This window comes from Macaca thibetana, chromosome 11, assembly GCF_024542745.1.
Source record: "Macaca thibetana thibetana isolate TM-01 chromosome 11, ASM2454274v1, whole genome shotgun sequence".
NCBI lineage: Eukaryota > Metazoa > Chordata > Mammalia > Primates > Cercopithecidae > Macaca > Macaca thibetana.
Genome location: NC_065588.1, coordinates 85,910,034 through 85,936,484, shown reverse-complemented (window position 1 = coordinate 85,936,484; position 26,451 = coordinate 85,910,034). Strand labels below are relative to the sequence as shown.

Here is a 26,451-nt window from a genome sequence, read left to right as displayed (position 1 = left end):
GAGGCGGAGCTTGCAGTGAGCCGAGATTGCGCCACTGCACTCCAGCCTGGGCGACAGAGCGAGACTCCATCTCAAAAAAAAAAAAAAAAAAAAAAAAAAAGTTCAAAGTCCAGAATCTCATCTGGAGATGAGTTCCTTCCATTTATGAGCCTGTGAGATCAGAAACAAGCTATTTACTCCAAGATGCAGTCGTGGGATAGGCATTGGGTATACCTTCCCATTTGAAAAGGGAAAAATCAGCCAAAAGAAAGGAGCAGTAGCCTCCACAAGTCTGAACCCCAGAAGGACAGTCAATAAAGTTCCAAAACAATCTTCTTTGACTGCATATTCTGCATCTAGGGCACACTGATACAAAGGGTGCAGTCCCAAGGCCTTGGGCAGCTCAGCCTCTGGCTTTATAAGGTAGGTGCAGCCCCTGTGGCTCTCTCTTAGGTTGTAGTTGAGTGATTGAGGCTTTTCTAGGGTTAGGATGCAAACTGCCAGTGGCTCTACCATTCTAGGATCTAGAAAACAATGGTCCCCTTCCCACAGCTCTACTAGGCAGTGCCCTGGTGGGGACTCATTCTAGGGGCTCCAACCCTACAATTCCGCTTGGCACTGCCCTAGTGGAGTTTCACTGTGGGGGAGTTACTCTGTGCCTAGGGGCAGAGCCCCTCTTGTGGCACCAAGGCTTTCTGATATTTCCTTTGAAATCTAGGGGAAAACTGCCAAGCCTCCGCCACACTTGCATTCTGAGTATCTGCAAACTTAATACCACATAGGAATTGCCAAGGCTTATGGCTTGAGCCCTCCAGAGCTGTGGCCCAAGCTGTTCCTGGGACCCTTTGAGCGAAGGCTGGAGCCAGAGCAGCCAGGATGCAGGGAGCAGTGTCCTGAAGCTAAGCAGGACAGCTGTACCCTGGGCCTAGCCCTTGAAAGCATTCTTTCCACCTAGACTGCTGCGCCTGTGATAGGAGGGGCTGTCCCAAAGATCTCTGAAGTGCCTTTGAGGCCTTTTTCTCATTGCCTTATCTATTAACACTCAGCTCTCTTTTAGTCATGCTAATCTCTCTAGAAAGTGACTGTACCACAGCCCACTTGTTTTCCTTCTCTACCACAGGGCCAGGCTGCAGATTTTCCAAACTTTTACCCTCTGCTTCGCTTTTAATTATAAGTTCCAACTTCGGGTCATTCCTTTGCTCCTGCGTCTAATAGTAGGCTGTTAGAATCAGACAAGCCAATTCCTGAATGTTTTGCTGTTGAGAAAAGTCTTCTGTTAGATACCCTAGGTCATTACTCTTAAGTTCAAACTTCCACAGATCCCTCAGGCATGGACACAGTACAGCCAAGTTCTTTGCGAAGGTATAACAAGGGTGACCCTCGTTCCAGTTCCCAATAAGTTTCTGATTTCCATCTGAGAACTTGTCAGCCTGGACTTCAGTGTTTATATCTCTGTCAGCATTTTAGTCACAACCATTTAACCAGTCTTTAAGAAGTTTCCAGACTTTCCCCCATCTCCCTGTCTTCTTTTGAGCCCTCCAAAGTCTTCCAGCCTCTGCCTGTTACCCAGCTACAAAGCCGCTTCCACTTTTTAAGGTATCTTTATAGCAGTGCCCCACACCTCAGTGCCAATTTTCTGTGTGTGTTCATTTTCGTATTGCTATAAAGAAATACTTGAGACTAGGTAACTTATAAAGAAAAGAGATTTAATTGGCTCACAGTTCTGCAGGCTATACAGGAAGCATGGCACTGGCATCTCCCTGGCTTCTGGGGACGTCTCAGAGTGCTTTTACTCATGGAAGAAGGTGAAGCAGGAGCAGACACATTACATGAGAGCAGGAGTGAGAGAAGGAGGAGTTCCCAGACTCTTAACCAGATCTTGCATGAACCTACTGGGCAAGAACTCACTTATTACCAAGGGGATGATGCTAAACCGTTCATGAAGGATTCACCCTCATGATCCAATGACCGCCACTAGGCCCCACCTCTAACATTTGGAATCACATTTCAACATGAGATTTGGAAGGGATAAACATCCTTACCATATCACAGACATACATACATGTACATGTAATATAAACACATACAGACACACATATACATATGATATATGCACAAATACTGACAAAATTTCTAGTACAGAATTTGATAAGACTGTAGTATGTGCTGTGTGTTAACTGAGATTGTCAGTTATATCTACCTTCATCCAACATTCCAGTAAATTCCCCCCACTTTATTTCCTAAATTGGGACATAATTTTATTAGTCCCTGCAATTGGGATGCTACATTTTCTTGTAAAACATTAAGATCTTAATATAAATGATATTTTATTTTATAGTATGTTCTTTTCAAATATAAAGACAGTACTTCTGAGCTATTATCTAGTCATAGATCAAATACAGACTTTTATTACTCCAAACAGTGATGGAGTCAGACCCTAAAAGCATATAATTCTGAGGCTACTTTTGATGTGTTTTGGTTGTATTTTCTCTTTGTGAAGCTAACTGGGCCATAAGAAGATCAATTCCATGCATGACCTTGGCCTCATTGCCACTACTCTACAATTAACTGAGCCAATTAGGCAGAAGATTTCTCATTATATGTTTTATAAGTTATTCCTAATAGTTTGGTATCATTTATATTTTTTAAAACTAGGACCAGTAATTTCTTTGCCATTTCCACCAGCTTAGCTGTATCGCATACTTTACTTTCTCCCTCCTTACAGTAGAAGCCTCTTCTTGGATCTGTATTAGACAAACATTACAGCCCTGAATTCCAAGGCCTCTGGCCTCTTCGAAGGAATACCTGTGGTATTACCCTTCGTCTCCTATATCATCAGTGTTGTCTTCTCCACTTGATCATTGTCATTAAGTCACTTGTCTTAATGTCTGTCACTTACTTTTAAAAAACAGAATGCAAATAAAACCCACTTGAACTCATCTTTACTGATTTATTATTTCTGCCCACTGAATCACACTCTTGGAAAAAGTTATCTATACTTACTGTCTCCACTTGCTCATTCCCACTCTCTGTTCAGCTCTTTCCTAATCAGACTTTCTTCCACACCAGTGCACTGGAATATTCCTTACAAGGTCATCAGCTTCTATCTAGTGAAAGAAAGTGTTCCATTCTCTGGTCTGTTACTCAGCCTTTTAACATCATTTGCCATAGTCAGCCAAATCATCTTTTTAAAACCTCTTTTCGTCTCTGGGCTTCTGTAGTAGTACCTGAACATGTTTTGTTTTGTTCCGTTCCCCCTTCCCCTGCCTTCCTTGCCTCCCTCATTGGCTGTTTCTTCTTAGGTGCCTTGCACTCCTCTTGCCCTATTTGAACATCAGTGTTGGGTGCTCCAGCGCTGTAGCCTCAGCCTAGTTCCCTTCTTATCTGCTTTAACTTTCTGAGAGCTCTCATTGGGCTTGTGGCTCCAGAATCAATATAATTGATGACTCTGGCTCAGACTTCTCCTTGAGTTCTGAATATGGAGAGCCAGCTGTCTACTAGACACCTCCACTTGTTTTGTTTAAATCTGTGAAACAGAACCATTAACTCCTCCCTCCCCTTTCCTCCTAATTCTTCAGTTCTCAAAATCGCCTGTCTTGGAATATGACTACCATCCACTCACTTAAGTGCTTGGAGACCCCGCCCCCTCGCAAAAAAAAAAAAAAAAAAAAAAAAACAAAAACCCTTTCCCTTTCATCCTACATCCAATCCTTAAGTACGTTGTCTGATCTCCTTCCAAAATACCTGACAAATCCACTTATCCCCTTCTGCCTCCACTTCTAAAACCGAAATTCAGGCACCATCATCTATACTTTATAAGCAGCAGCCTCCCAACTGGCCTTTTTCCTTCACTCTTGCTCTCTTCAGTTTCCTTCAGATAGCAATTTATGTGATTTTTCTAAAATCCAGAGTAGTTACCACCACTCTGCTTTAATGGTTTTCACTGCACTTTAAGGTGAGAATGCCATTCTCCTCTCCCTAGCCCCTATGTTCTTACCTTTGGTCACTTTTTCCATTTTGACCCTCTCTTCTTTCCTCCTGGGTCACTGGGTTTTAGCTACAGTGGCTTTGCTTCTGGCTAGTAAATATTCTAATCTTGTTTTGATCTCTGGGCCTTTGTATTTGTTTTTGCGCTGCTGGGAATGTTCTGCTCGAAAGTCTTCTCACCCTTGACCCCTGGAGGTTCAGACTGAAGCCAAATGTTAGCTCCTTAGAAAGGCTAAAGTAGCCCAGTAAGAGAGTTCTAGTGGCCCTTTTTTATTGTCTTCATTGTACTTGTCTGTAGTTATTTTAATTGTCTACCTCCAGGATAGTATAAACTTATTGAATGTTCTTGTTCGCACTGATTCCTCAGCATGTAGAACAATCCCTAGAAGTAGTAAACATTCAGTAAATATCTATTGGGAAACAGACTATTGTTACAAAACTGTTCGTTTTATTATATTTAGATTGTGTAAGTTTATTATTAATAGAAATTAATTGTCCCTCAAATTGAATTAATACATTACTTTAGTGTTCAGTCAGTTTATAATTGGTGTTCCACTTACTTAAGAGTTGGCCTGTTTATGATTTATGAACTGTGTATACCTTCTCTTTTGGTTCTTCAAAACAACCTTGTAAGTTTGGCCAGCTGATATTAGTGCCCTCCCTTGACCCCCAAAGAGTTAAGTGACTTGCACAAGATTTCAGTAGGTGAACTGGAACCTAGGTCTTCTACTTCCTGTACCAGATAGTTTTATTGGTGTAGTGTCCTAGGTGTGTGCTTTTCTGTGTGTTGATAGTTTAGAGGAATTACAATAGCATTTAAGACCTTTACTTCCCATACTCTCTTCAAGATATGTTTTAAAGCTATCTTTAGCTCTGTGACTGTTCTTTTCAGTGGTAACAAAATATTGGTCCCTGTTATAACCAATATAAGTTAAGATTTGGCCAATTATTTTTTAGTGGTGATAATTATCAGGTGTTACAGGTATGTCATATGTATTCAGTAAATGGTAGTCTTTATACACTGTGAGTTAGGCTGATACAACCACTATCTCCATTTTTTTTTCTTTTTGCTAGTAAGAGCATTCAAACACAAGATAAGACAAACCTACCCATAGACTAATGTCATCCTTATTACTGCAGTCCTTTGCTGCCTTGCTTTCCATTGACTCTGAAAGATTAGAGCTCTTTGGAAGCTTTCAACTGATAAGTCTATTTTTTTTTTTTTTCCAACTGAGAAATCTAAAATACTTTCGGTACTGCCCAGTATGGACCCTGTTATAGTTGCTAGTGAGATAGTTTTCTGAAATCTTTGAATCTTGTTGAATCCTTCAATGAAGTAGATAATTACTTTAAAGCTATATGTTCGTTTCTCATTATTTATTCTAATAATGTATTTATATTCCCTCTTCTACTCTTTGCCTGCCTGAGCAGTGAGATTAATAGTTAAAGCACTTAAAGCTGAGAGTCTTACAGTAATCTGCTGTTTTCCTGTCTTCCTCCTTTGATGTTCTCTTGGAATAGGCTCTTGCCAAAAACACAAATTGAAGTTAGATTTAATATGAGAAGTTAAAAATGATATTATCCTGTTTATCTCTGCCTTCTTCTCTAGCATTCTTTTTCTTTCTTTCTTTCTTTTTCGGAAGCAGAGTCTTGCTCTTTTCCCCAGGCTGGAGTGCAGTGGCGTGATCTTGGCTCACTGCAACCTCGGCCTCCTGTGCGCAAGCGATTCTCATGCCTCAGCCTCCTGAGCAGCTGGAATTATAGGCACCCACCACCATACCTGGTTAATTTTTGTGTTTTTAGTAGAGATGGGATTTCGCCATGTTGGGCAGGCTGGTCTCGAACTCCCGACCTCAGGTGATCTGCCCGCCTCGGCCTCCCAAAGTGTTGGGATTATAGGCGTGAGCCACTGTGCCTGGCTTCTCTAGCATTCTTACACAGACTAAGGAAAAATACCATTTGTCACTGCTGCCTGTACTGTTACACTCCCACAATAATGTACATATGTACACACTTTGCATTAACTAATCGGGATATATCTGGGTTTGACAGGATCAACAAGGTTAAAGACTTACTCGGTAGGGTGTAGGAATGGCAAAATGGATGTTCATCCCACTAGCTCTGTCTTAACCTCCTCATATCTTTCTAATTCCATAGTCTAGACAATAAATGTTACATCATACAGTATATGTCCTACAATATACCTTTTACCTTAAGTGACAATAGGTACATTCAATAGCACCACCTATCACTTCTAAGAAAGATCATCCTAAGTATCCTGTTAATGTGACTTTGCGAATCTTTTATCAATCTAACAGAGACATTTTAGAGAAGCCTTTAGAGCTTGTGATAGATTAACTTTTCACTGTTATTCAGCAAATGAGAGTAAAAAAATCAGCCTTTCACTGTTGTCCAGGGTGCAATAACTAAACCAAATCTATGTCTATATCTATATAACTAAGCCAAATATACATACATATATATATGTGTGTGTGTATATATATGTGTGTGTGTATATATATATATATATATTTTTATATATAAACTTCCCAGTTTTGTGAGGGCAATATCCTAAGGTCGGGGAAATGTTTAACTCCAATATGAAAACCATCGAACTGTCATAACAGTTCTGATTGCTAACATATACAAGATGGTATAAGATAGTATGATCAGAAATAAGCAATGTTGACTGGGCATGGTGGCTCACATCTGTAATCGCAGCACTTTGGGAGGCTGAGGCAGGTGCATCACCTTAGGTCAAGAGTTCGAGACTAGCCTGGCCAACATGGGGAAACCCTGTCACTACTAAAAATACAAAAATTAGCCAGGCATGGTGGCATGCACCTATAGTCCCAGCTACTCGAGAAGCTGAGGTGGGAGAATCGCTTGAACCTGGGAGGCAGAGGTTGCAGTGAGCCGAGATTGTGCCACTGCACACCAACCTGGGTGACAGAGCAAGACTCTGTCCCCAGAAAACCAACAAGCAAAATAACAAACAAAAATAAGCAGTTGGGAAAGTGAAAATTCTTAGTCCAGTCCTGACTTATCTACTTAAAGTGTTCTTTTAAAGACCTGCACATGTTTTTCAGTGATTTAAATTCTGTACACTTAAAGCATGAAAGTAAACATTTTGGTAGGGTCTTAGAAATTACAATCTAGAGTGATGAGTTAAGGTATTTTGAATAAAAATATATATTTTCATTTGTAAGAAGTAAAACTATTCACTGAAATTTGTTTCTTTTTATTAGGTTTAAGTGGAAACCCTGCAGATTTAGAAAGAAGAGAAGCAGTGTTTGGAAAGAATTTTATACCTCCTAAAAAGCCAAAAACCTTTCTTCAATTAGTATGGGAAGCATTACAAGATGTCACTTTAATTATATTAGAAATTGCAGCCATAGTATCATTGGGCCTTTCTTTTTATCAGCCTCCAGAAGGGGATAATGCACGTAAGTAAATGGGGGGAAAAAAAAGACATGTCTGATGCTAGCTCAGCTAATTCATTTAGTTAATGCATAATAATAGCTGGCCAGCATTTATTGATGTTTGCTATGTGCTAGGCACTGTTCTAAGTACTTTAAGTATATTGTCTCAGATAATTTTCACAGTAAACCTATGAATTAGGTTGTGTTACCTCCCTTTTACAGTGAGGCACAGAGGTGAAATAACCTATCCATATATGCTTACTATGTGTCTGGCACAGACCTGTGCCATGTATATGACATGGTCCTTGCTATCACAGTTTTTAAGTTTTTTAGAACACTATACTATGAAACAATTTTAGTTTTTAATTTTTGGTTTCTTTTGGAAAATGTCATTATGAAAGCAAAATTCTATTATCTTCCCAAATGCATTACTAGTCAAGTTCTTAAAGTATTTTGCTATATACGCTATTTGAATAATTTCCTTGCTATTATAGAAAATTTCCTTGCCATTATACTATAGGTTGAACATTGCTAGTATGAAAATCTGAGCTGCTTTGAAATTCAAAATTTTTGAGTGCCGACATGATGCCACAAGTGGAAAAATTCCACACATAAGTACTTACCACAAATTTTGTCTCATATACAAGATTATTTTTAAATTATTGTATAAAATTACTTTTAGGCTATGTGTATAAGCTGTGTATGAAACACAAATTCTTGTTTAGACTTGGGTTCCATCCCCAAGATATCTGATTATATATATGCAGATATTCCCAAATCTGAAAAAATTAAAACATTTTTGATCCCAAGCATTTCAGAAAAGGGATACTCAACCTGTGCAGAGTATCGTAACCAACAGAGAAATCCATTATGGCGTGGTAGATTTGCTTTAACGTGTACCTACAAATGTTTTTTCCTCCTATCTTTCTGTCCCTTTCTCTTTTAAATTTCTTTTTCTGCCTTTTAAAAAATTTATTTCAAATTAATAGTTCTGCTGGTAGATTATGTAACTGGTAGGAAATCTAGCATGCATTTTGGTTACTATATTTAAGTAGCTATAATATAAAATAAACCGATAGTATTTTATGTATCAAAAGGCTGATTCACCAAAATATTTTTGTTTGTGAAAGCTTCATTCCTATACCCTTTCAAGTTGTGAAGAGATACTTGCTAACTCTAAAAGTTCGGTAGGGTAATTATGTTAATCTGTTTGCATTGCTGTATAAGAATACCTGAGACTGACTAACTTACAAGAAAAGGTTCTGCAGGCTGTACAGGAAACGTGGTGCCAGCATCTGCTTCTGGTGAGGGCCTCAGAAAGCTTACAGTCATGGCAGAAGGCGAAGCAGGAGCAGGCAGAACACATGGAAAGAGAGGGAGCAAGAGGTGGCCTGGAGGGGCCAGGCTTTTTAAAGGATCAACTCTTGTGTGAACTCATCACCATGGGGAGGGCACCAAGCCATTCATGAGGGATCCACCCCCATGATCCAAACAGCTCCCCCTAAGTTCTGCTTTCAACACTAGGGATCATTTCAGCATGAGATTTGGAGGGGACAAACATCCAAACTCTATCAATAATTATGTAATTATTTAAAAGATGTACCTAGGCTCATGTAAAATTGTATTCTTTCTCTTTAAAGAAATTTGGACACAGCATAAACCAGTTTATCTGAGATTAGTATAGTTCAAAGTTTCTTAGCAGCAGCACGACTGACATTTTGAGCGACAAAATTCTTTGCCGCCGTATTCATCCTGCACTCCACCCCAAGTGAGGCAACCAAAAACATCTCCAGATTTTGCTGTGTGTCCCATAGGGAGCAAAGTTGCTTCTGGTTGAAAATCACTATAGATAAGAAGGGATTTAGACAATATTCTTGTCAGTGTTGAGCTAAATTATTTTTAAACTTTTATTTATTTTTACTAAATAAGTAGTACCTATTTTACTGTTTAAAAATAATAATGGGGGTGGGCGAAGACAGTCCAAATAAAAATAATATTCACTGGAAATCCCACTTCTTTTTTTTTTTTTTTTTTTTGAGATGGAGTCTCACTCTGTCGTCTAGGTTGGAGTGCAGTGGCTCGCTGCCAGCTCCGCCTCCCAGGTTCACGCCATTCTCCTGCCTCAGCCTCCCAAGTAGCTGGGACTACAGGCGCCCGCCACCACGCCCTGCTAATTTTTTTTATTTTTAGCAGAGATGGGGTTTCACCGTGTTAGCCAGGATGGTCTCGAACTCCTGACCTTGTGATCTGCCCGCCTCGGCCTCCCAAAGTAGAAATCCCACTTCTTAGAGATTCTTGCTATACCCAAATCCTTTAAGATTTTAAATATGTGTCCATGTGTCTATGAGCACTCATATTTGTAAATGTATGATGGTTCATAGGTATATGTGTGTATCTGAAAAGGGGGGTCATATCATCTTAAGCAACATACAGCTGATTTTTTTCAGTTTTCCTCCTATCTAGCTCTCACTATCGAATATTGGGTATTGGTTTTCTAGAATTGAGTTAGCAGATTAATAAAAGCTTTTTACTTTGAACAATTTAGTTTTCTTAGAAAACAAAAGAAAAATACTTTCAAGAAGTGGAGTTTATTACCAGCAAGGTCCAGGACAAATCTTTTTGGAATTCAGACTGCTTCCTTTGTAAGATGTAGTGACAGGTCCTTTCCTAAATTTGTTAAAGGAGATACAGGTATTAAAATCCAACTGAGAAGATAATCTAGAGCTGTCGGTGTTGTAAGGCCCTTTTAGAAGAGTTAGAGTTCACTAGAAGTTCTTAATGAAACATATAAAGATTTTTTGTTCCATGGTGAAAAGTTATTTGGTATTTGCATTTTTTATTTTTATTATATATATAAAATAAAATATGTATATTGAGACATATACATAAAATACGTATATTGAGACATATATATATAATATATAGAGAGAGACAGTATATATATTAAGACAGAGTCTCACTCTGTCGCCCAGACTGGAGTGCGGTGGCACTATCTTGGCTCACTGCAGCCTCCACCTCCAAGGTTCAAGTGATTCTGCCGCCTCAGCCTCCTGAGTAGCTGGGACAATAGGCACGCGCCACCACGCCTGGCTAATTTTTGTATTTTTAGTAGACACGGGGTTTCACCGTGTTGGCCAGGCTGGTCTCAAACCCCTGACCTCAGGTGATCTGCCCGCCTCGGCCTCCCAAAGTGCTCAGATTACACGCGTGAGCCAGCGTTCCCAGCCTTGCATTTTAAAAAATCATTTATTAGGACACTACGTGTATCTTTTTGTCATGTTACATGTCAACACTGAGGTGTAGTAACTTGCTTAAAAGAAATCTATTTGTAAATCTACAGTCATAGAAATCTAAATGATCAAAATGTCTTACTATTATTTAATGTAAAAATATATGCTGTAGCCCAAACCATAAATAAATCTATAGTTACTGGTATCTGCACTTAACAGGGGTTCTCAAACTTTTTGGTCTCAAGACCTCTTCAAACTCTTGAAGTATTTAGGACTCCAAAGAGCTTTTGATTATGTGAATTATTCCTGTAAATATTTCGTATATTCTAAATTAAAATGGAAAAATTTTTGAATATTTATCAATGTCTTCTCACCACAAAAAAAGGTAACTATATGAGGTGATGGATATGTTAACGATTGTGGTAATCTTTTCACAGTATATACCCCTATCAAAATATTTTGTCATATACCCTAAATATATGCAGTTTTATCAATCATACTGCAGTAAAGCTGGACAAAATATTTATCAATGCATTTTTAGATAATAATCTATTGTATAGTCACATAGATAGCATTTTGATGAAAAGTGTTCCCCCAGTAATGAATTTTTAAATGAAATAATGTAAAGAGTGGTGTCATATCTCTTTAATGCCCAGCTTAATTGAAGATAGCTCGGTTCTCCTATCTGTTTCTGTATTGATTATGTCACATTATCACATGCAACATAATCTTTAGAAAATTATACATTAATGAAATATGAGGCCAATAATTATGTCTTCAAATTATGAAAATAGGAATCCCCTTCAGGTTTCACGACAGCACTTTGAGAACTATTTCTCTATACTATTAATGTACAAACTTGATACATCACCCAAGGAATAGCTCAACTAGGAGGTTTTAACATGGAATATTTGCCTTGTGGTAGAGAGTATTGACTGAATTTAGATTGTGCATGTCTCTCAGTTGAATATATTTACAACAGAACACCTTTGATAATACAGATTTTTATTATTATATTTGAGCTTGGACTTTACTGAAAACATTGTTAAAATTCTTTATATATTTATACATATATATAACTGTAAGCTATTGTCAGTTTGTAACTTTGATCCTTTTTCCCCTATAACTCCTCTAAAAATTTGTAATCATTGTCAGTAGGAAAGGATTTATATTTTGTACTATCTATTTCAAGATTGTTTTGGTCTTATCCATGTGATATAGAGAACTATACATGAAATGAAATATGTCATTAATTTGTTTCCATTTCTCTTTTGAAATATTCAGTAGTTTAATGGTGGATATCCATGTCACATTTAGAGCTGAAAATTGTATAATTGTCCGTAATTCTTTCCCCTCCTTAACCTCTGTTGCGTTGGTCTTTAAACTTTTTTGGTTATTTACTCTATCAGGGAAAAAATGAGCACATACCTCCAAATGATGCATTTATTAATTATATTTATAACTATATATAATTTGTATATTTTCAGCATATAGAAAAAATAGAAATTGAAAGTAAAAGATAAAGCTGGGCACAGTGACTCATACCTGTAATCTCAGCACTTTGGGAGGCTGAGGCGGGAGGATTGCTTGAGGCCAGGAGTTCAAGGCCAACCTGGGCAATGTGGCGAGATCCCATCTCTACAGAAAATTTTTTAAATGAGCTGGGCATGGTGGCATGCGCCTTGTGGTCTAAGCTACTTGGGAGGCTGAGGTAGGAGGATTGCTTGAGCCCAGGCGGTTGAGGCTGCAGTGAGCCACATTGACACCACTGCACTCCAGCCTGAGCAACAAAGTGAGACTTTGTCTCCAAAAAAATAAAAAAATAAAATAAAATTTAACGTTTGGTTTTTTCTTGTAGCCATAAAACATTATTGTTAACCTGATTTAGGTCTAAGTTTGATTACTTTCAGAAATTGGCTTTAATGTCTCATAGCTAAAAAGAAACACAACATTATATAAATCCAAGTGGGAAAAGTGTAGTTACTAAATCATACTCATTTTCATGATACCCACCAGTTATGCAAAGGTATTTGTTAAAATATGACTGGTAAATTCCATTGTCTGATGTCAATCTGTTGTTTTTGTATGTAAAGTATTGCATTTTTTGTGTAATAAATGACATCAAAACCCAGTAAAATGCTTCACTTGGATAATATGTTAGCTGTTTCCAAGTTGGTGAAAGTGGTCAGCATGTGGTGTTCTATCATGTGATCCTGAGTCCAGAGTTGCTCTAATTCGGAGTTAATCTCCTGTCTTCTGGCTAGAGGGAAGAATGGAGCGGGGAGAGTCATTCTTACAGCCTTGACTGTTAAACCGAATGTAAATCTTAAAATCACTTAACTGGTTATTTTACATAATGACACATGGTGATTTCTTGAGCTTGAAAATAATTAAAATAGAAATTCTGGTATTTGGGTTGGAGGGGGTTCTGTTGGATTATGCTGCTTGTACCTCACATCGACAATTGAATCCTGCTTGTGGTTCTCAGGATATTTTTTGTAACTGTTCACATCAAGTCTTCCATTTCATCCCCAATTGATCTTACTTCATTCCCTGTCTTCCCTCCCAGATTGCTTTTTAGTCAGCGCCCTCACACCTCAGATGTTTTCTTCAATCTGTGCTCACCATGCTAGAACACTCTTTAATAATTTCTAGTGTCATTTATTTACTCCTTCTTTTCTTCTGAATAATCCTCCTGCTTTCTGTTTCAAGAGAACCAGTGGCTTTCAGACATTTCAGTTCAATTCATAAAGAAATAACTTCACATAGCAACCCAGAAGCCTGTATTCCTTCATGTGAATTTATAAGTAATCAGCGTTTCAGGAAGTAACACTTATCCTTAGTACATATATGTCCTTTCTATTTTGATTTGTTTCATTTTTCAGAATGCTGGTCATGAGCCACTGAATTGATTTTGGACTCACAACTAGATTACAGCCTGAAGTCAAAAAGCACTGTTCTGTTATTCTTCACCATTATTGACTATAGAGTTTTGGCTCATTCTCCCCCTCCCCCCGCCACCTCCCCAATCCTTTTCTGATCTCTTTTCTGCCATTTGTACTGACTTTAATCTCTCTCTGAATTTTTTTTTCTTTCTTTCTTAGATTTATATGGCTTGTTCTCTACGAGCATTTGGTTTGTAGTTCACATGTCATGGATACCTCAAAGGGGTCTTCTCTGTTCACTGAACCTCAGTTATCCCTCTTTCTTATTTAATAGCACATCACTATGTTTTTCTTCATGGCACTTGTCGATACGTAAAATTATTTGTGTAAATTATTTATTTGTGTATTGTTACCTGAATTCTTCATACACCGTCCCCAGTCTGAGTATGGATTCCATGAGGAGAGAGAGCTTGTGTGTCTTATTCATTACTGTATTTCTGTCTCCTAAAATAGTGTCTGGCACCTAGCATGTGCTCAAATGGTTGGAATAACAAGTAGCACTTTGTTTAACTTTTCATGTTATAAAAGCCAAGCTTTGATCACAGTTCAGTAAAAATGACATAGTAAATAAGCATGATTCTTGGGTTTCACATAATACTAACTTTTCATGTATATCTTGTCTGTCATATGTAATAATTAATATGGCTAGCCCTTGGTTGAGTGTGAAGAAAGCCTTAGCCACTGCTGTACCTACTTTACCGGTATCCTCACATTTAATCCTCACAATAACTCTGGAATAGCTGGTGGTATCATAATTTGACGATGAAGAAACCAAGTCTCAAAAATAAGTAACTTGCCTTAGGACTGATATTTCATCTCCTTCAGTGTCCTTACTCTTAACTAGTAACCTACCTAGACTGCCTCCCTCTCCTGAGATTGAGAATCTCAGAAGCAGGGAACTTGAAAGTGACATAGAGTTCTTACGGAATGCTTTGAATTTAATAAAGTATTTATTGCTATAAGTAAAATTGATAAAGTAAACATAACACAAAAATATGATTTAGAGTTATTATATGTATGTTGTCATCAATTCAGAATCTTTTTGATAAGCATTTTCTTTCTTTCCAAATAGTTTGTGGAGAAGTTTCTGTTGGGGAGGAAGAAGGTGAAGGTGAAACTGGTTGGATTGAAGGAGCGGCAATCCTCTTGTCTGTAGTGTGTGTGGTGTTAGTAACAGCTTTCAATGACTGGAGTAAGGAAAAACAGTTTAGAGGTTTGCAGAGCCGAATTGAACAAGAACAGAAGTTCACTGTCATCAGGGGTGGTCAGGTCATTCAAATACCTGTAGCTGACATTACTGTTGGAGATATTGCTCAAGTGAAATATGGTAAGTAAAAAGAGCAATACATCTGACACTAAACATAAAATTACTGTAATCTTGTTTATAGTTTAGTATATCATTACTTTTTATTTTAGGTGATCTTCTTCCAGCTGATGGCATACTTATTCAAGGCAACGATCTTAAAATTGATGAAAGCTCATTGACTGGTGAATCAGATCATGTTAAAAAGTCTTTAGATAAGGATCCCTTACTTCTATCAGGTAAAAATTTCTTTTATATCTTTGAACACTTTCCTCTTTCGCAACTATGTACCATTGTCAGCAAACACCATTTCCCTAAGAGTCAATAATATAAAGAGGAATCTGTATTTTATGCTACCTTCTACTGTTGTAATCCTTTAGACTTTTTTTGGTAAGCTGACAAAAACATTAGAAATCTTTGAATGCAGAGGTATATTTTGCAAATGAGGGACTAGAGTCCAAAAAATCAAGAGATTTGAGATTCAGTATTCATGCTAGTGCAATGATAAAACTGCAATATAGGCCTATTGATATCTATTGAATTGGTGTGTTATTCTGTATCATGACTATTTTTAATGCCTATTGAAGTATAAAATTAAAGAATGATTATATGTTTAAAGCAAATTAATGAATTCTCTGTGATGCTCTACAAAGGACAGATTTTTTTTCTTAAGAACTAGTAAAATCCTTAAAGTTTACCTAATCCAACTCCTTCATCTAACTGCTGAAGAATGAGTTTGAGATATAAACTATTTAGTATTATATGACTAACCAACAGTAGGTCTAGCAGTCACACCTCCATCTAGTCAGAATTGAATTTGCAAATGGTTGAGATATGTTCTAGGATTGGAAAAGGGAAGGGTAGGTGAGGATACTGTTTGAAATGGAGGGTGATAGCATGGCAGGCTCTTATAATAACCTCATTGTTACAGCTTGAACTAAGTTCAACTAAGTAAATATGAAGTGGAAGGGTGGTGGGAAAAATTACAAGTTCGCTTGCAGAACACTGAATGAGAGAAAGCTATAATATCACAAATTGACCCCCAAATCATATTAATTCTTTTAACTTTTAGGTTCTAAGGTTCCTGTTCTTAATTTCTCAGTATTCTATATGGAATTTATGAAATTGTCGATCAGAACTGTACTTGTTAGATTGAATTTATACTACAGTTTCGGGAAAGCCAAATGTAGCCTTCTACATGAAGTCTTCTGTCATTATCAGATGTTGATAGATTGTCAACATTTTATACGTTGTCAGATGATTGCTGCTGAAACCAGAGTCAAACCTGTGATATCCTCAAGGGTCAATTAAGTTAGAATCACAACTTTGAAGCAAAACCTAAGTTTAACCATAACTTTTTAAGATTTATAAATGCATACCAAAAGAAGCCTATTGCGAAGAACCAGACACATTTATATTGGCTGGAAAGTCTTATTGCAAAAAAATCAGAGTAATTACACTTATAAACACCATTATAAATAGGATAAAAGTTCCAATTCTAATACAGACTTACGTTTCATCAAAAAAAAAAAAAAAAAAATCTTGAGATGTGTATACTTTCAGTATCCTGTGCCACTTAGAACATTCACACCCTGTTTGGATTTTTCTTTGTATTCGTGTGCTTGTAATTTATACCACATAGCCAGAAAGAACTTGGATATATAAGTATAATGTATTAACTCATTCTACTTACCTTGCTGTGCTTCTAAGAAATTGTAGTTAATGTTAACCAAATAAAATCTATAACCTTTCCAAAGGAGAGGGAAGCTATCTAATCATACCTTACCATCACAGATTAACCAGACCACAATGTGTAACAAATTAAGATAGTCTCCTGTTTGCTATGTATAGTGCATGGACTTTTATGTACATCTCACTTATTTACATAGTGCTTAGCTCTTCAGGTTGATTTCCTTTAACTGAACTTTGATCCTTTCTGTTTTAACAGAGATGACTGGTAAGCTTTGTGTAGACTCAGGTTCCTGACACACCAAGTATACCAGGAGAACTCTATAAATTTCCCACATTTAAGAAAAGACTGAAATAACTTTGTAGAGTCCCTTATCACAGTATGGGTGGGAAAGTTTTTCTGCATTTATTTCCCTATTCCAAAAATGTACTAAAAAGCATGACATGCATTTATTTTTAAATTTACTCTCATGATGCCATCTCTGACTGCTGTTCTTGGCTTCTTAAGTTTAGATTTTTAAAAGCAGTATTCAGTTAGTGGTGGGGATATGACCAAGACTTAAAACTGTTTACTTTGCCTGAGCACATTCATTGCCAACATCTGATTACCTGTGGTAAGGCAAAATAGAACCTAAAACATTGGAGTCTGGAAAAAACCAGAATTGTTAAAAGAAATAAGTTGTCTGTTATGCATAATACTTACTGTTTCACTATCTTGAATTGTATTTCTTGTTTTCCCTGCACTTTCACTGGCAAAGAAGCTAGTAACTAGTGAAATAATCAATATAGATTTTTAAAAGCAAGAAAGCAGAAGCCTAAAAAACAATTTTGGGTGAGTTACTCAGTAATTAATAGCCAAATATAGATTCTTAAATGCTTGAGTAAGTACATATATTTTATGAATGTACTTAGCAAATATTCCTTGAGCATCAACTTGGTACATAAGATTGTGGTAGATGCTGCGTTCACTATGCTCCAGAAGGTTGTAAATGACGAAATAAAATACAAATCAGTGATAACTGTAAAGTAGACTTTAGTGTAAAAAAAAAAAAAAAAGTTGCTTTAAAGCCTCCTTAAAACTAACAAAAAGATTAGACTAGAGGGATTAGAAGCCTTTTAGTGAATCAGGAAAAATATAGAGATGTGGATGTACAAGTTGGAGAACTGTAAGCAAACTTCTCAGCATTATAACTAAAGAAGAATATACTCTTTATCCTCTGACAGAACTGGACTGAATATTTGCCTTGACATTTAATAGTTGTATAACCTTCAGGCTGAGCACGGTGACTCGCACCTGTAATTCCAGCACTTTGGGGACTGAGACAGGAGACAATTATTGAGACCAGCCTGGGTGACACAGACCCTGTCTCTACCAAAAAAAAAAAAAGTAGTTGTATAACCTTGGGCAAGTTTCTAGAAAATTAGAATTGTAATGGCTGCCAACATGCAAAATTGTTTTGATGGACATAGTCAGAATTTAGTCCATGTTCTCATCTCTGATTCCTAGTTTTCTGTAATGAAATTTTATGTTAGAGTAGCGGATGAGTAAGTTTGTAAGACTGGGTTGGTCTCAAGGGTGAGGACTTTGGACTCAATCCAGTAGGCAGTGAAGAATCAGAAATTTTTGAGCCATGAGAAGTATATGATGAAATCACATTTTAAGAAGATTAAAACGGATTTCAGCATGAACTGGGAAGACACAGAGACTAAGTAGGGGGCTATTGCAATTATGAAGGTGGGCAGAAATGAAGGCTTGTGTTAGGTAGAGGTTGTGAAGTTGGGTGTGGGAAATGTGAAATTGGTTGTCATTGATACATATAAGCAGTGTTTTTCTCAGAGAAATGTCCCTCATACCTTAGGTTACAATTAATAATGAGCATTCATTGAACCCCTACAAATTCTAGGCAGTATGCTAAACACTTTACATTTATAAGTTTATATGAGAAATGTAAATCTCATTATATTTCTATGAATTGTACAGACAGGGAACTGAGTTGTTACAATTTACCTAATATTATACGGTAAGTGAGTAGTAGATTGAGCTTTGAACTTGGATATGACTGATTAGAGTTAAAACCTTAAGCATAAGAAATAAGTTTTATTTAATGTCTTACTAAGTTTATTTTATTGATCCAGACATGGTGGCTCACATCTGTAATCCCAACATTTTGGGTGGCCAAGACGGGAGCATTGCTTGAGCCCAGGAGTTTGAGACCAGCCTGAGCAACATAGTGAGACCCCGTCTCTACAAAATTTTTTTTAAAAAATTAGCAGAGTGTAGTGGCACGTACCTGTGGTCACAGCTACTCGGGAGGGTTACTTCAGCCCAGGAAATCCAGGCTGTAGTAAGCCATGTTCACACTGTTGCACTCCAGCCTGGGTGACAGACCAAGACCCTATCTCAAAAAAAAAAAAAAAAAAAAATTATATATATGTGTATATTTTTTTTTCCTAAATGTTGAGGATATTAAAAACAGTATTACCAAAGTTTGAAATTTGGTGTATCAAAGAAATCTATTAGAATTTTTAAAAACAAACGTATGTTTTTGGTTATAGGTACTCATGTAATGGAAGGCTCTGGAAGAATGGTAGTTACAGCTGTAGGTGTAAATTCTCAAACTGGAATTATCTTTACCTTACTTGGAGCTGGAGGTGAAGAGGAAGAGAAGAAAGATGAGAAGAAAAAGGAAAAGAAAAGTAAGAATAACAATTTTCTATAATTGGTATTTGGAAATATGGCAAATAATTTCTAAGAACTAATACCTTCTTTCAAGAGATTCTGGTATGAAAAATTCTACAAAAAGTTAAAAGAAGATTTTTCTTTTAGACTTAATAGCGTGGGCCTTTAGAGAATACATCAGTCCACTTTAACATGGCCAGAGAAATTCAGTATCTACTTGAATACTTGCATTGGCATTCTTCCGTTTATTCTCTAGGTGTAGAATCTCTCCTGTTATCTGATCAGCAAAATGAATTGAACTCTCACTTCCTATTTGCGGATTTTTTTTTTTTTTTGCTACTTTAGCAGTAGCTTTCTTTATCAGCCATATTATATTTTGGTTTCACTGAGCTTCTAATCTTCTTCAGCTATTCACATTTCTACTCTATACTTAATGTGCTTGGTTTTTTAACACAAGACTAGGACTTCACTTTGACACCTTACATTTCTCTTGTTATATTCAGCCCATCGTTAGATAACACAATCTTTGTAAAATTTTGATCTATTGTATCTCCTGTCCCTCCAAGTGTTCTGTTATCAGCAAACTTGATAATCATACCATTTATCCACAAGGATCTTACAAGAAACTGTTATACGCAAGAGACATCTCAGAATCTCATAGTTAGGGGCACGCCACTTTTAAAAAGCCCTCCCTACCCTGCTTCAAAGTGTCTGCTGTACCACCCTTCCTTCCCACTCAGGATCACCCCTCTGGAGTCTTTTCCCTTTAGGTTGACATTTTACTGTGGTTTAGCTACTTAGATTTATTTAATGTTATTTAGGATAGTAAACCCATATTGTTGTTTCTCACATGAATATTTTGAAACATTCTAAAATAACTGCCTGGCTAAAATCCTGGTTTGCTATAACTACAGCAGTGGTTTTAATATTTGAGTGGTTTGTTTTGTTCTTTGAGTTTTGCCATTAGCTATAAAATCTCTATTTGAAACAAAAATGTATGTGAAAAGTTCTAGACTCAGATCCAGGTAGCAAGCCCCCCATTCTAGGTTTTTCTCCTGTGTCCTCCTGGAAGCAGCTCTCAGTGTGCTTCCATAGGTTTCTTAAGGCTGAGTAGAATGCGATTTGAAAACCAGCACAATAATGGTTCCATTTATTAAGTGTTTTACATGCACTATCTCATTAATCCTCACAACTGTATAAAGAGTGTTTTTTTTTTTTATTTTACTGATGAGTAAACTGAGGTTTATTGAGATTATGTCATTTGCTCTAGATCAAAGTGCTAGTAAGTGGCAGGTCGCACCCTCTTCTGTGGCTCAAGAGTCTACTCTTTTATGCTGTGCTCCATCCTAATACACAGGAGTTGAAAGTCACTGGACGCTGAAGGGAAGTTTGCATCCTCACTTTATTCCACAGTGTCTTTTCCAGTAAGCTCCTTTTCCCCCTAAGTCTTATACACTGGTTTTATTAATCTAGTCCAGAACATTCCCCAGAAATTAACATCTAATTTGTTGACTCCCTTGTTTTGTTTTGTTTTGTTTTTAAAAGAACAGGGCAACATTTTTTCATCTGTGGACCTCCAGCCCTTCTCCCATTCCCTTGACTACCTTGGCGATTACTCAGAAGCAGTCCAGGGTAATCTGTCTCAGTTCCCTCAGTGGCCTGGACTGTGGCCCTCTGGTCTCTCCAAACTTGAGCTCATTAAAAGTAGCTAGGTATTATCTTACTATCTCCTCATCAATCTTGAGCTTCTATTCCTTCTTGACCATGTTTGTTCCATGTTTTCCGTTTGAAGATAGTTCTCCTCGATAAGGAAGCTAGAAGAATACAGACTGAATGGTTCTGCTGCTCTTTGTCATTTTTAATATTGTAGTGCCTACTCCAGACAATAGGCCTGTCCCTTCCTTCGTTACTTTGTGGCTTCAGATAACGCTCATCTTTCTGTTTTTTCCAAATATAAGCTGATTTGGAGAGCTACCTTACCTGGTAGTCTTACTGGTTTATTCTGTACATTCGTATTCTAGTTTTACTAAGTTGCCTTTCCTATCTTTTGTACATAAAATTTTTGTCCTCAGTCTCATCAACAGTCTCCTGTGTGCCAGTTGTCTTTTTTGTTTTTCGAGACGGAGTCTCACTCTGTCCCCCAGGCTGGAGTGTAATGGCGTGATCCTGGCTCACTGCAACCTCCACCTCCTGGGTTCAAGCAACTCTCCCGCCTCAACCTCCCGAGTAGCTGAGACTACAGGTGCTTGCCACCATGCCCGGCTAATTTTTTGTTTTTACTAGAGACAGGGTTTCACCATGTTGGCCAGGCTGGTCTTGAACTCCAGACCTCAGATGATCCACCTGCCTCGGCCTCCCAAAGTGCTGGGATTACAGGCGTGAGCCACCACACCCGGCTGCCCATTGTCTTTTTATAACATCCCTTCCTCCTCCCTCTCCACCCCTGCCTTTTTCTGCTTTCTTAGGGTTGTATTTGGTTTTAAAACCTTCTGTATCATATTTAGGTTTGTTATAGCTTATAAAATAGTGAAGTCTTATGGAAAAATAAAACAAATATAGACACCCTAAATTATTTTGCAGTATTCTCCCATAGGTGAGACTTAGGGAGTGATTGACCCAGCAGGTCATCACAAGTCAAATGTTTTCTAATCTGTAGACACACACACCATTGTGTAACAACTGTTATAGAAATGTGAACTACTTCTGCATAATTTAGCATGGCTGTATTCATTTCTTTTGGAAAGCTTTAATTCCCATTTTGTTCCTACAGATAAGAAACAAGATGGAGCTATTGAGAATCGCAACAAAGGTAAATTTAGGAAGACAAAAGTACTGTGAGCTTGTTTTCAGTATATCCAAAGATCTACTGTGTACCATATTTATTCAAAAGTAAGATACATGTGGCAGGGAAAATCAACAATATATGTTAGCTTGGATTAACCTTTCTTCCTGCCGTTGTCTTAGTCATGTTATCACTACAGTGTTAATGGTAATAAGATTTTAAGTATGATTTGTGGTACAAGTTGAGTATCTCTTATCTGAAATGCTTGGGAACAGAAGTGTTTCAGATTTCAGATTTTTTTTTTTTTTCAGATTTTGGAATATTTGCATGTACATAATGAGATATATTGGGGATGAGACCCAACTCCAAACATGAAATTTATCTATACATTGCCATATACACCTTCTACACATTGTCTGATTGTAATTTTGTAAAATATTTTTAATAATTTTGTGCATGAAACAGAGTTTTAACTATGCCCCATCACACGAGGTCAGTAGTTTATGTAGAGTAACTTTCAAGTATTTCAAGTATTTGAACACTGGTTATTATATAGTTAGTAGCAAAAATGCATAAGAAACAAAATATATAGCATAAATGTTGCATTTATTTAGGAGTCCATAAATATATGCATATTTCTATATACATACGGTTATACATAATCTCTACATCATGGTCATAAATTATAGGGGAGGGATTTATGTTGTTTAGATGTTACCTAACAAAACGCACAGGAAAAGAAATTTAATACTCTTTAGTTCTTAATTTAAGGACCGTACATGCCTCATCCTCATTACCTAGCACAACATTTTCAAATCTGGTACAAAGTTTCACAACCTAATGTCACTATTGTCTTATTTTCTCTGTGTAGACACATACGCATGCACACACACACACACACACACTCACAAAGCTGAATGCTTATACCTTTACTGGTTTCTGTAAGAAACTGATTTTTAAAATTTCTTTAAAATATTAATAATGATATGTGCCTTTAAAGTATAGTGAAGTTGTGTTTGCTCTTAAATGTAGCAAAAGCCCAGGATGGTGCAGCCATGGAAATGCAGCCACTGAAGAGTGAAGAAGGTGGAGATGGTGATGAAAAAGATAAAAAGAAAGCAAATTTGCCAAAAAAGGAAAAATCTGTTTTACAAGGAAAACTTACAAAACTGGCTGTTCAGATTGGCAAAGCAGGTATGATATGGAGAAGAAAATTAAGTGTTTTATTTTTAAATATGCTTTCTGCTTACAAATTGTCTTTTGACACACTTAAGCCTGGAAATTGTTACTTTGTGAATAGAAGGGGAGTTTGAAATATTTTCACTTCTAGCTACAGTGCACCAGGCCCTTTGAGTTACTATAGGTACTTAAAATTTGCTAATAAGCGGTCGGGTTAGGATTAATGCCTAAGTCTGTCCAGTTACAACCTGTGAGATTATTCAGTTAAGATGAACTAATTATATTTTAATAAAATTTCATCACACATTTTGCTCATCTTTTTACTGGTTATCTATGAGAATTTTTAGTTATGTCTCTAATGTTAAAGTTCTGCACTGGAGTTATTGTAGTGAGGCTGAAGTTACTACATTACTGCCATCCCTAGAAAATACCTGTTAATACAGCTGTTCTTTAAGGGAAAAAGCAGAGCTCTAAGGTTAAAAACAGCATGACCTCCAGCAGTAGTATGTTTTTGGAAGAACACTGTGTGGATAAATAAGCATATATTATTAAAATTGCTTAAATTGTATCATTTTACTACTCCCTAGGAGTGTGATGGAAAAAGTGATGTTTTTGCTTCTGTCCTCAGTATGCTTATTATCTAATAGCAAATATTTGCTCTTTGTAATATGTAGCCAAGTGGTAATACTGACTCATGTAATGTTGGGGGAAAAGAGTGAATTTGAGGTGGTAAATCCACTTAGTAGACATTAGATTGGAATGTTAGAACCAGATATGTGGACTTACCTGTTCTCTTTTTTCTTTTCTTTTTTCTTTTTTTTTTTTGGAGACAGGGTCTCACTCTGTCACCCAGGCTGGAGTACAGTGGTATGATCACAGCTCACTGAACCCTCGACATCCCAAGGCTCAGGTTATCCTCCTGCCTTCGCCCCCTAAGTAGCTGGGACTACAGATGCACACCACTACACCCGGCTAATTTTTGTAAATTTAATAGAGACGGGGTTTCACCGTGTTGGCCAGGCTGGTCTCAAATGCCTGGGCTCAAGTGATCCTGCCACCTCAGCTTCCCAAAGTCTTGGGATTACAGGCGTGAGCTACTGTGCCCAGCTGCCTCCTTTTTGTGGGGGTTGAGGGTGGGAGACGGAGTCTCGCTCTGTCACCCAGGCTGGAGTGCAGTGGCACGATCTCAACTCACTGCAACCTCTGCCTCCCGGGTTCAGGCGATCCTCCTGCCTCAGCTGGAGTAGCTGGTATTACAGGCACGCGCCACCATGCCCAGCTAATTTTTGTATCTTTGTAGAGATGAGATTTCACCGTGTTTGGCTGGCTGGTCTCAAATTCCTGATCTCAGGTGATCCACCCACCTCGACCTTCCAAAGTGCTGGGATTACAGGCATGAGCCACTGCACCCAGCCAGCTGCCCTGTTTTTTCATACACGTCAAAAAGCAGAGTATCCCACAAGATACATGGTTAACTCTTGGTTTACTAAGTTAATGAAACAGTAAGGATAGAGCAAAAAAAATTGAAGAAATAATAATTCGTACTATATAATTTTATTTATTATAATGTTATTTTTTTTAAACATGGGTTGAGTATTTAATTCCAGGTCTCCCCATTGATCAGATTTTTACCAGTTTCTCTTTAAGCATTAGGGAGCTTGCTTCTTGAACATGTAAAGCACCAGTTTATTCTAAGCTTTGGGTACTTCCTTATCATTGCGTATTATTTTTGTCTCAGTTTCAGTACAAGGCCAAAGATATAATTAAGTCTAAGGAAAGAATCCTAAGTTTTTCTCCCAGTTCTCCTGGGGACAAGACTGTACTTGGAAGCAAAAAATTGAATCGGACAATGTCAAGTTACAAGTTAGGTGCAAGAAAGAAGTAACAATTTCTCAGAGAAATTCATTACTATCGAGCAAGTTATAACTCTTTACAGTGGTTAATATGTATCTGGCAGTGGTTAGTGTCTGGAACTTTAAATAATCACATTTTTCTTTCATTTCTATTCTGAAAGGTCTGTTGATGTCTGCCATCACAGTTATCATTCTAGTATTATATTTTGTCATTGACACCTTCTGGGTTCAGAAAAGACCATGGCTTGCTGAATGCACACCAATTTATATACAGTACTTTGTGAAGTTCTTCATTATTGGAGTTACGGTTTTAGTGGTCGCAGTGCCAGAAGGTCTTCCACTTGCAGTCACGATCTCACTGGCTTATTCAGTCAAAGTAAGTAGAAAATTGTTCAGTAGACGTTGTTATGTTTAAACCCTTAGCTGGTATAGAAAATGCCCATCTAGTTACTCCTTTTCTGCTTCTGAAAGTGAGGACTTTCATAAACGTACACTATTTTCTCTAGAAATGTTGTCATTGATGCCCTGTACCTCCCACCAGTTGAGTATCTCTGTAAGAGACCTGTGCATTCCACATAAGGGCAGCCTTGACACAATACTAAGCACGACTCTGCTAGGCACAGTTCTAGCGTGATTTTCGCTACGTGATAGTTATATTGTCAAGTCACGTCACCTCCTCTTTTCCATCTGTAAAATTAAGGTGAGCAAGTTAGGCTCATGTTTCTAAAAATAAAAACAAATTTAAAAATTATGATTTCCATGTGTAAAACCTTTCAGTTAGTTCTCATGACAATTAGAGTAAAATGCAAACTCTTTACCGTGGCCTGCAAGGCCCTGCCAATCTGGCCTTTGTTTACCTCTCTGCTCATTCTCTGCTCCTGTGGCCCAACCTCACCAGTCTTCCTGATGATTTTCAAACATCTCAACTGTATTCTTACTTCAGGGCCCACTTGTTCCTTCCTTTGAGTAACCTGCTCTCTTTCTTTATTCATAAGGTCCCTTCAAGTGTCACCTTCCTCTGACCACTTGATTTACAGTAGCTCAGTCCTTCTTGTTCTCCAAGTAGAATACTAAGAGATGAGCTTTGATGGCTTTGCTTACTGCTGTTTACCTTAAAGTAATAATCTTTTGGAAGATTATTAATTTATTTTTATCAATTTTCTATCTTACGGAAAAGGTGGATTGCATTTGTTTTTTTTTTTTTTTTAAACGTAGCTTGGACAATTTTGAACTTTTTTTTTCAAAATGATCTTGCAGGTAAAAAATTATAACCAAACGAAGAATGCTGCTTTTGTAAATTTTCAAATGTTAATTACTAGTTCTCCTTAAGAAACATTGCTGACAGTGAGCAATATTAATTAGTCATCGTTTCTACCTTTCCACTCTTCATTATTAGACCTGT

At 37.3% G+C, this 26,451-nt stretch overlaps 1 protein-coding gene across 6 annotated transcripts in view; it reads left to right on the top strand.

The window, feature by feature from the left end:
• Window positions 1-26,451, top strand: part of ATP2B1 (ATPase plasma membrane Ca2+ transporting 1) — a 119,370-nt gene that overhangs the window by 57,304 nt on the left and 35,615 nt on the right. For all 6 annotated transcript variants that reach the window (XM_050748572.1, XM_050748570.1, XM_050748574.1 and 3 more), the window contains exons 3-9: window positions 7,215-7,412; window positions 14,636-14,890; window positions 14,980-15,105; window positions 19,112-19,252; window positions 22,006-22,044; window positions 23,050-23,211; window positions 25,211-25,425. In XM_050748572.1, the coding sequence (XP_050604529.1) occupies window positions 7,215-7,412; window positions 14,636-14,890; window positions 14,980-15,105; window positions 19,112-19,252; window positions 22,006-22,044; window positions 23,050-23,211; window positions 25,211-25,425 (1,136 nt within the window). The remainder of the gene's footprint in view (window positions 1-7,214; window positions 7,413-14,635; window positions 14,891-14,979; window positions 15,106-19,111; window positions 19,253-22,005; window positions 22,045-23,049; window positions 23,212-25,210; window positions 25,426-26,451) is intronic.